This window comes from Labrus bergylta, chromosome 5, assembly GCF_963930695.1.
Source record: "Labrus bergylta chromosome 5, fLabBer1.1, whole genome shotgun sequence".
Classification (NCBI taxonomy): Eukaryota; Metazoa; Chordata; class Actinopteri; order Labriformes; family Labridae; genus Labrus; species Labrus bergylta.
Genome location: NC_089199.1, coordinates 10,478,880 through 10,490,476, shown reverse-complemented (window position 1 = coordinate 10,490,476; position 11,597 = coordinate 10,478,880). Strand labels below are relative to the sequence as shown.

Sequence of the window (11,597 nt, the reverse complement as noted above, 5' to 3'; positions counted from 1 at the left end):
ATGATTTTGATTACATCCCTATATTTAAATTGTCGGCTACACTTACAATTCTATTTTGGTTTGGTACAACTTACATATTATCTAAATCAGAAATTCACGGTTCTCACATCATGAATTCTTCTAATTTAGTTGATCCACTTCCTCTGGTGCCTACAATCCCTTGTAATTTTACTGAAATAATGAGTAGAATATAAAGTGAATATATGAAGAAGGGGGTTAAAAAAAACCCACTTCAATGACAACATGTACTGCTTTGACAGAGCCTTAAGAGAGGTATATGGAGTGTAGTTTGTGAATATTTTTGCACATATCTGAGGGCAGTTTGTGTCAAAGTGTATGATATGACCTTACATTTATCATATTCCTCTGTTTGCACTGAACTGCTCACAAACTGATTTGGATTTTTAAGATCTTTATAACAACCACACACACAGAAATATTTTTATTATAGAGTGATGCAAAAGATGCAAATGAATAAAAATTATAATTGTTGTGATCATGATGTCATTTTAAAATGTATTTTAATGAAAAGGTAAATCTTATAAAGGAGTGTCACTAAAGCTTTCACATTATCTAATAAAATAATAAAATATTAAAACGTCAAAAAGGGATTTCAAGCAATTAGGAATTTTGGCAGACATTCATGTTCAGCTAGTTCACTTGGTGTTACTCGGCTTCTTTCATTTCCATGTCAGCCTGCCGGTGTGTCTGATAGTCAGCTCAGTCTTCATCGAGTACAGATGTCATCATTGCACTGTAGGAAAAAGTACAAATGTTAAACATCAGTAATGACAAAATAAGGATTTTTTAAAGATGCATTTGGATGAATGACAGTCAATTGAAAAAAGTGAACCAATACAGACAACGTCTGACAGGAAAGATAGCAGCTTTGATTATCGATCAAGCTGTCCACCCAGCTACATAACGCACATTTCCCTGCTCTGTACATTGTGAATCCTGCTAATCTCCCTCAATCCTTATTGATTCAAAAGAGCTATTAATCGTTAATGTGAATGCCTCCAGTGCACCTGAGTGTAATTTAAAATGTTGAGTAAGTTCACTTTCCAGAGGAGAAAATGGCTTCCCCTGAAATGATTCAAAAGCCACAAAACACAAATATTTCAAACCATCACAACTCTAAAACACTGTTTCAAAACAAATACATCTGCAGGGGGCAGAGATGATGACACACTAACTGTTTCCATCTGCTGTACTTTGTCCTGTTGATTTTATGGCTGCTGAGTGATGGAGAACAATGCTTCTCTTGAGGAAGATGGTGTTACAACATTATTCCTTTTGAGCTCGACATGAATTTCTCCTCACGCCCTGCTTAAAGTAAATGGCTAAAGAGAAAATTCACCTGCAACAAATCAGAGCCGTTTAACCTCAAGTTCTGGATGGATCCTGGATTTCTTTTTAAACGGCTAAAAAACACACACTGCAGGGTTTCATGAACTTGATAGTCCATGAGGTTGACAGATTTTATGTGAACCGCTTCTTAGTATGATCTATAACAGACGATATGTTTCAGAAAGCCGAAAGAACATGACGCTTGTATTTGATTTACTGTAAATGTGATTAATGAGACTATTAAATGCCCCTTTACTGTTACTGATGTTAGCTCTCCAACTGCAAAAAAGCCAAAGTGGTCAATTTGAATTTATTTTTTGGGGGTTTCAACAAAAAAAAAATCTTAGGGAACAAAACAGTAACCACATCTTAGTCTGTGAGAAACTGAGACAGACATGTTTCACTGCTTACAGGCATATGTCAGACAAATCTATTAATCAGGTAATTGCTAAAACTATTATTGGAATGAAATGTTGCAAGCTCAAATCATATTAAAACAACTGTTGAATATTTTAACCAAAAAATGCAAGAATGTGGATTGAAGCAGAACAGAACCATCTATCCCCAGTTCACAGACCTTTTTTAAAATCTATGGACCACGTGCATGGAATGAGATTGTACAATACTGAAAATATTTGCCCATTCCTTTCTTTGACAATGCTTAATGAAAAAAAGTCTGCACAATGTAATCAGCTTAGGTAAACCCTTAAGGATTCAGTTGTAACTTGTACGAAGCCTTTAAGGCCATAGGAACGGACCCTTGTGCATCAATGTGTTGCTTGCTGTTTTCTGGAGATGTAACTGTTTTCTTTTTAGCTTATTTTCTTCTTTTTTTTTCTGCATTTATGTCCTTTGTTGTTGTTGTTGTGATTCTTTCTTTATTTTTCTTATTATTATATATATTTTTTATTTTCTACCAGCTTTTATGCTGTGAGCTCGACTTCACTGTAAATGAGGGAAACCTCAGTGTCTTTAGAGTTAAAATAAAGGTTTTGAATTTAATTGAAATCATCAGGTGAAACTTGTTTTGCATTTTGCCAATATATATATAATGGGTCCAGAATGAGGACATGATGAACAAATAGGTTTATTGAGCTTTAGAAACGGACTGAAGAGACACATGTTGTTCTTCAGGGGAAACTTTTTTTTAATAGATTTTAAGACCTATAGACACAGAAACCAAAAGAAAACACTGTTCCACAGCGGTTTGAAGAAGAGGACATTGCATTGTTAAGTATATCGGCTTATGACCTCACTCAAAGCCTCAAGCCTTTCAGGGCTTCCTCCACATCAATATGTGCGATCAACATGGCAGATAGCTTGTGACTCGTAATCGTTTTCTGTCACATTTTGAGAAGACAAGATCCACTGTGTTTTTCGGACGCAGCTCTCTTGATCTTCAGACAGTTCATGGGGAAGCAAGTTGTATATGATGCAATAACTCTGACATGGTGCATTTTGTCGGACGTAAGCAACAGAGCTGCAGGGCAAACGCGTTGAAGACCATGTGCTGGATATCATGGACATGCTGAAAGCCCTGATGATCACAGGATAAACCCCACAGTGCTAGTCTGGGCTCTAGATATCACGGCAATGATCCATGAGGAATTTGTCTCTAAACATGCTTTTTGTTAAGAACAGGAATCACATTTTAAATTGTAATTTGATACCACACAAGCAGAATCAACAATGTGGTTCATCCATATACTAAAGCTTTTTAAACTGTGTGTTTACGTTGTGTCATTACAAAGCTCCTCATGCAGAGCTCAGTAAATGTTTGGAGACCCTCTGGGCTCTGTACTCGCCTTCTTGCATTTGTTTGGTATTCACCATTTGTTGAAATACGAACTTGTTCTTGAGGGAGAAAAAAAAAGACGATTTTGCCTGAGGTCTGTAAGGTTCTGCCAATTACACCAAAGTAATAAAAAAGTTCAGAACTTTAAACCTCATTGGGGCGCGCTGGTGGCGCAGTGGTTAGGGCGCGCGTCCCATGTATTGAGACTCTCGTCTCGAGCAGTAGGCCCGGTTTTGCTTCCACCCGTGGCCCCCTTCCGCATGTCATTCCCCACTCTTTCTCCCTGGTTTCCGACTCTATCCACTGTCCTCTCTCTGCATTAAAGGCACGAAAAGCCCAAAAATAAATCTTTAAAAAAAAAAAACTTTAAACCTCATGATCAAGACTCCAAAGCTTCTCAAAGTGAACATCCAAATCCTCACATCCTCATCTTTCCTATATGAAAACTAATCCAACACTGTGATAATCAACTGGGATTCCACTGACTTCTCAAGAACAGCTAAGAAAATTAACACACCAACAATTTATTAATGTTTAGAGATGTTGTTTCCCTTTGCAATCTTTACAGAAAACATTTTTTAATTCACACGACTAAGCTTTAAAACACAGAATGTTCTGAATGATAAGGAATCATTTTACATTTTGAGGAATAGTCTTAAGACTTGGAAACTTGTTCTCGTTCCTGACTAACATTTTATTACAAGTTAGAAACACTTTCTGTCTGTTAAATATATGACAATAGCAAGCAGCTTGCTAGCCTAGCTTAGCATAAAGAGTGTTGACAGAAGAACACAGCTAGCCCCGTCTCTCCATAGTTAGGAAAGCACAGCTAGAAACAAACACAATAGTTACATCCCAGTTGTTTGTACTGAAGCCAGGTGGGTACGTTTTTAAAAGTGTTAAACAAACAAATGATAACATGGTAATGAGTGAGCTTAAACGGTGCAGTTAGGCAGCAGTTTTAAGATGATTAAGACGTTTTATAAGCTGTTTTTAGTTTATGTGCCCACAGTTGCATGGCTGTAACTCATGATTCTTTTAAATTAGAAGCAATGTTTTTTTTGTGGAAATCCTAGGAATCTTTAAATGAATCCTTTATTCTCAAGAAAAAAAAAAATTCTCAAATCAGTTTGATATTTGTTTTTTTTGCCCTTCAGCGCTTTGCCTCTATAATTCTGCTTTTTTTTCTTGCAAGGCTCGCTTGAACTTAAAATAAAGGAAAATCAAATTAACCACCCTACTAATAACATCAGCAGCATGACAACGCTGCACAGTAGTCTTTAAAAACCCACACAAACACATATATATATACTGTATAAATTTTATGAATATAAATGAAATGGTTACTTTAATATCTTGCAAGTCTGTGTTAGCAACAAGTAGTTTTCATTGATTTGACAAATATAGAAGTTAGTGACATCATGTATCACTTACTTAATTTATACATATTTTATTCATTTACTAGATACAGAATTAGCTTGATTTATTATTAAATTGAAGTCTTTCATACATTTTGGTAAAGATTCCCAGTATGTTTCCAGGTGACACCAAAGTGAGTCAAACTTTATACATATAGATGTAAATCCCAAATCCAAATTTGCCTCAGGGGAATTGCACAGTATTTGTTGAGTACCGTCTCTCCTACCTTTTCTGTTTGTGTTTGCTGAGCATTTTTAAAACACAATTATTTACAGACTGAGACCACTGCTCGAGTAAAACGTGTTTTGGGGGCTGTGACATGGACACTAACAGACCCTGAAGATGGAGTAATAAGTGTGAAATTGTCTTTGAAGGGGCTGTGTGTGTGTGTGTTGCTACTGACGTAAATCAGAGCCTACAGGAAGAACATCAGCCTGGTGTGTTAGTTAACCCAGTGATACCTTTTCCTTCTATTTGATCCAACACTTTAAATCGTTCAGTGACAGGGTACCTGTGTTGCTGTTTAGTCTGATGTTGGTTGTGTCTTTTGTCTGATTTGATCTTTGTTTTTGTTTGCTGCAGAACAGGAACCTGCTGTAAACCAGTTTGAACTGAGTCAGGCCCGTTTAACTATAACCTTTGTTATGTTCCTTTTAATCTTTTCCTGTATAATAAATTAAATTAAATAAAAAAATTAAGTGGAAAAGGGGAATAATGCGAAAAGGGTGATGAGAAGAGGAGGTAAACATGTAGGGGTTTCTGTCTTCTCTGAGGGGACTTACCACTGGCCTTTGTCCTTCTTTTACTTCAGCTGCGATACCCAACACCTTGGCGATATCCTTCAGTGGTACGTAATCTCCTGGTGAATCCTGGACAAAGTGTAGCAGGACCTTTTCTCCACCTTTAAAGAGAGGAATCATTGAGTTATAAACTTGATAACTTTATCCATTTCAATCACAGATTTATTTTTTAATGTTCTTTGGTTAAAAAATCATCAACATTTATTTAAGCTAAAAAAAATCATTGCGGTCTCCGTCATTTACAAAGACGTCAAGATATTAAAATATTAAAGATAATTGACTTTGACTGCTAACTGAGAACTGACAGATTCCTCCAAGAGAAACGTCGTTCTTAAGATCATGTTGTAAAATAAAATATTGAATCAGTATTTGGGGCACAAAAACCTAAAGGCAGATTTAGATCAGGGTGGATACACAGGACTTGAAGCATTAGACAGTCAGTGAAGTGTGTTTGGAAGGGTCCAGTGGTCCAGTTCAGCATGGATTTTATGTAAGATGGTGAATGCCATGTAAGGGATTTATAAATAAAAAGCAACAAGTGTTGATCATGCCTTTGAGCCAGAGAAGACCAGCCAACTTTCTTATACAGGATACAATGATGAGTGCTCTTGGGATCTCCGGTTTTGAGTTTATGAAGTGAAACTGAGTCTAGGGATTTAAAGGTGGAAGCAGCAGCATGTCTAACGAGAAATCACCATAATCTAGAACTGAGGGAGCAATTACACTTTTCCAATAATTAACAGGGAAGTTAGTTTGCTGATGAGGATATCAGTATGGTTTTTGAATTTTAATGTTTCATCAAGCCCAATAAAGAGAGGTGTATACATGCATTGGGTTACTTTTTTTGTTTGAAGATAAATACAATTTACATAATGTGAACACTGGCTCCTTTTCAGTAAGGCCCACATTTCAAAGATTTTTTGACTTGAATCAACTTAACTAAGTTTGTTGTTCTGGTTTTTATTGTTCTTCCTACCTGTATTTTAAAATTAGAAAGTTGTTTATGTTCTTTATATTTACATATTGAAAATTATACTAATGTGTACTTTGGAAATAGAAATAGAAATATGCTAAAATGTTGTTTTGTTTTTTGTTGGTGTAAGATTATAACATATATACTTCATATTCCTGTTGTTTTTTTACTGTGGACCCCAGGAAGAATAGCTGAGCTCTCAGGTATACTTATACTCATATTCTAACAAATAAACAAATAACATGTTGATGAATGCTGGTTGGGGACCCCCTGTGAATTTTTGACTAGGGCCCCGAAAGACTCTAGAATCACATTCGCCACTGGTTATAAATATACCTTCTCAAGCCGATTTCCTTCCATAACATACAATATAATCAAACCACACCATACAAGACAGTACCTGCAAACTAACGGAGAGTGAACCTCCCTCACTCTAAGGTTTGGACACACACACACACACACACAAAAACAACTCCGCTTAAAATCTCTTGGATGGGCCAAATGTTGTGCATTTTTACATCTCTTAGATGAGTCTCTGCCTCACCTGCAAGTGCAAATAATATGATACTCGAGGGTCTATGGAAAGCTCTCCTAAAAATGTTGATTGAGTTTTTAGTTCTGTAATTTGGTGTGTTTTGACTTTGTGCATACACATTTCCAAGAAGATGTTTTTTTAGAAAAGATAATAGAGTATGAGTAACAGGAGTCAGAAACACTACAAAATGCTGTCACTTAGTGCACACTTTGTAAAGCTTACTGTGAACTTCAAGCTTCACTTCAGTAATGTGATACAGCAGTGCCCTCTAGAGAATGAACTGCAATCTGCACTTTATTTCCATTCAAATGATCAGACAAATGTCTGCCTTATTAAAGGAGCTATATGTAACTTTTTACATGTATAAATCCTTTTTTATCGCCCATTAATAAGCGAATGGTTAACTGATGTGAAAGAGTTGAAGAGATGTTCACTGTCTGTCTGTGTTGCCTGTATAAAAAGTTTCCCCGGGTCGTATTTTCCGCAAAAGCTCCAGGAAGTGACATTTTATGCACGTTCTCAACGTCCTCCTCACTCTGCTCCGCTTACAGAGATCAACAGAACAAACTCATCACACACTCCTGCTCTCAGGCAGTGCCTGTCGAGGCTGTCGTTTGTAGGATGGAGAATGAATACAGACACACAGACTCCTTCACAGACTTTCACATGTGTATGACCTCTGTAAACATTATGCCGGTAAATATCCAGTGTTTCTCGGCCGATGATGATGCTCGCTTGTGTACGTACGAGCACATATGATGAGCACGTGAGGGAGAGCAAGCAACAGGTTACTGGTGCATTTCGACTAACGGCCATGCGGTATCGCTACAAACGCAGTATTTTTGAAAGTCACATATAGCCCCTTTAATGCCAATGCAAGGTCATTAACATGTTGGACTCCCCCTGGTGTATATATGTTTTAAGCTATTGTTCTTTTCATTCACACATACACTTTCAAAAGAGAGAACCATCCTAATATCATCTTCTATTGTGTGGCGAACGTACCTTTAGCTACAATGAGCATGCCTCCACTCTGGAGCAGATCTCCTGAGAAGTTTCCCTGGATGCCAGCAGCTTTGGCCTGCAAACAGTAAAGGAAACATGAAGTCAGAATTTAGGATGTCAGTGTGCATCTCCCCCTGCTCTTATGACTTATTAAAGCATTAAAAAAAACAAAGAAAAATCATGAAGTTGTCTACCTTTGAAGCCGCTTCTCGCACTCTCTTCCCCATAGCAGCAGGAACCACACTAATGGCTGTGTACCTGGGTTTGAAAAGACACAGTTTCTCAATTAGACATTTATATAACATATAAAGGCAGGTATTTTGGATTTCTTGATTTATTTCAATATGATTCTGCCTCACTTGCTTTAAAATTAATTAAATGAAAACAATTCATCTATTAACAAAAGGGCGGCATATATAGTGCTAAGATTTATTGCGGATTAAGTTCCTTGAAAAATAAATTAATCAACGTATCTTCATTTTAAAGCAAAAAAAGTCATTTGTTTGGATTTACTGGGCTCACCTTTTAAAGCCCAAATCCTTGTAGGTTCTCTTTTGTTCGTCAACATAAAGGGCTAGAAGAGAAGGTGATTGTGGATTATTTACATTCTTATAAAAAGACAAGACAATGCCAGTGATGATTTCAGTAAGCATGTCTGATTCGTTCACACCCTGTAGTACTGTTCTGTAGTACACTTTAACTTGTAAAAGGATGACAAAGAACCTTGTGAAAGGTCACAATTGACGGCTGTGCATCAGAGATTATGCACTGTCATTTGTGTTTTATTTCCGATGTAACATAAATTAACTTCTTTCCAAAGTTCACAAAAAAAGAAAATAAAGGTTTCTGATATTATTATTCCAAGACCTGGCTTATTTGACCAGAAGACAGCATCTGAGTTGCACTGTCTCAAATCTATTTTACTGGATTAGTTATTTTGTTTGTTTGTTTGTTTTCTGAGACACAGTCCATTAAACACATCACACTTTGGGAAACGCTGGTCTTCTGTTGTTTATAAGCACTTTGGTAATTTTCTGTGATAAAAATAATGAAAAATTACCAATTAAGGCTGTAGAGTAACAATAGGTTTTGTTTATCCGATTAAAGACTTTTGCAAATAAGCCCTGTGTGAAGACTGTTTTCCCTTTATTTGGCTCATTATTGTTAAAGCAGTACATATTGTTCAGTTCAGAGAATTCTGTCAGTGAACTCAAATAAAGGAAAATACCCATAACTGCATTAGATGAGTGAGAGAGAGCTTACATCCTTTGAAAAGCCCTCCTTCCTTAAACTCCTTCAACCCAAACTCTTCAGGTCCAACGCCTACCAGCGCTACACCACTGGCTCTCAACTCCGGCTCCAGTTTGCTGACCTCTGATGCCGTCCACCGACACACCTGACAGCCAAACCTGCGCAGGAAGAACAAGACCACCGGCTGGTCCTGCCACAGAGACTGCAGCTCCACATTCTTCAAAAGGAAACACTCACCATGAGAACATAAGACAGGTAACATATGGGACATGCTTGTAGGTAGACTTGTTCCAAAATGTAAATGTTATCTGTGATCAAATAGTAAAAAACGACAACATTATTATGATATATATTCACATGTATTCCCTTCGGATCGTCCTTATGTCACCCTGGAGACTTCATTTAACAGCACTTAAAGCAAGGCTGTGATGTAATTGCAGGTTAAATAGCCTAGATTGTTTAGCTCTCAGCAGGGAACACACGACTCTGAAGGTGGATGTGTCTACCTCTCAGCAGGTTGTAGTATCAGACCAGAGCAGCTTAAATAACAACCCAAATTCGTACTACACAGATAGGAAAGGTAAAACATATGCATCCAGACTTCTGGGTAAACAGTCACCCAGATGTATTTCTTTAGTTACCTCTCCAGTTTCACCACTCTTCAACAAATTCTTTCCAACTTGGGCGAGGTCGACGTTTGCCATTTTCAGCGACGGAGCTGCACTGACTTTAACCTGTGAAGGTTAAATTCAACGGTATATGTTCTTATACAAATATGATGTTTGAGTAACGCCTGCACTAAAAGTTGCAAAACAAGTACATCCTGATACGCCCATTGAACGCCGGAGAGCATTCAGGTTTTGTTGGTGCTGGAAAATGAGCCAATCACAGCGCCGATATTTTGAACGGAGGCGGGGCTTTGCAAAATAAGGGCCACTTCAAGCACGTGCACCTTACTCATAGACTGTAGTAAATGACCTCACTAAAACAATTGACCATTGTTTTTGATTCAATATTCATGAGTTTATTTTTTTTTTACTTATACTGCACCTTAAAAATGTCTTCTATAGTTAACAAGAACTCAGGACTGAAGATTAGGAAATATTAAGTTCTGATAAAACTTTACATTGCACAAGAGTTACACAAGTTGTGTAACAGCAGGGCTCAAAGGTAATGCGATTTATTACCATGCTTTTGTTTGCTTTCATAGGTCGCTTTGATTTGCTTCTTATAGGCCAAGCTGTTTGCTTAGTCCAATTTGTCTGTTTTCTGTGAACCCCTGGAAAACCCTCCTTATCCTGTTTGGCAGCAAGGGTTGAAGTGTATCCAACCATTGTACTTTAGTAAAAGAAAAAAATGATACACTATTATTGTATGTAATATAGTACTTTTCAAAACAGAGTTAGTGCTTTACAAATTAAAATAAAATAGAAGAGAAAATAGAAATGTAAGCCATGATAATAGCAATATTCCTGCAGTTTAGATTTAGAAACATTATATGTTTTATCCATCATGTATATAGGATCAATAATATAGCCCATAGGCCTATTGGTGACTGCCCATTTCCATTTGCGTCCATTTCATGAAACTGATATAATTATGTTTCAGAAACACAAAAGCTGTGGATTGTGAAAATGAATAGAAACAGGTTGTTTCCACGACGTTGTATTCAAATTCTTATTAGAATAAAAATATCTGATGAATCTATTTTCTGCAGTTACCTTAAATAAATCTGTTTTTCGTGTGACCAATGTACAGTATATGTAATAAACTTTCTCATATGCCTATAATTGCATACCTGTAGACCTCTACTTGAACATTGTATTAATCTACTGGTAAACGTTTTCACTGGAAAACTGAGCCATCCATATTGGTTTACATTTTTCCTGCTGTGACAAGTCTAAAAGTCTGCTGTGAAAAAAAGATTCAATAGGACCCTCGGTCCATACTGTGCTGTCTCAAACTGCTTATAACCCATGTGCACACCAGTTTTCACTTTCTCTGATTGAGTAAAGGATCTGAATTGACATTATAGGTATATTGCAAAAAACACACATCACCAACATCTTTTAATACAGCAACAAGACACTGGAACCTTACAGTCTCCAGTGTCATCATTTAAATGTCTTCATTTCTTATATGATAGGCTTTTAATTAATCCAACATGTCTTCTTTGGTGGTCAAAGCAAAAAAAAATGTTTACATTGACCAGCTTAGTTAAGGGGCTCTAAAAAGATGTTTGAAAGAGTGTTCGGTGCAGCCACTGACTACGCTTTAAACAATGTTAATAGTCGCTTTACAAACCATTGGCTGACTATTGTCCTCTTAAGTGCATCTCTGACCTCAAGAATACTGTTTTGTATTGGAGTAGAGGATGTACAGTGTATGTAGGTGGGCCTATAGGCAACAGACCGCGGTGCTGATGTTGCAGGGTGGGGCGTGACGTCACGGTAGAGACCGGGAGGAAGA

At 37.1% G+C, this 11,597-nt stretch overlaps 1 protein-coding gene across 1 annotated transcript; it reads right to left on the bottom strand.

The window, feature by feature from the left end:
- Positions 1 to 427: 427 nt before the first annotated feature.
- On the bottom strand, positions 428 to 9,953 carry prxl2b (peroxiredoxin like 2B). Its single transcript, XM_020629029.3, has 7 exons — positions 9,770 to 9,953; positions 9,141 to 9,345; positions 8,400 to 8,451; positions 8,072 to 8,135; positions 7,878 to 7,953; positions 5,347 to 5,465; positions 428 to 754 (listed from the first exon to the last, which is right to left on the bottom strand). The coding sequence occupies exons 1-7, from the start codon at positions 9,830 to 9,832 to the stop codon at positions 728 to 730; spliced, it is 606 nt and encodes a 201-aa protein (XP_020484685.1). The 5' UTR covers positions 9,833 to 9,953; the 3' UTR covers positions 428 to 727.
- Positions 9,954 to 11,597: the final 1,644 nt, after the last annotated feature.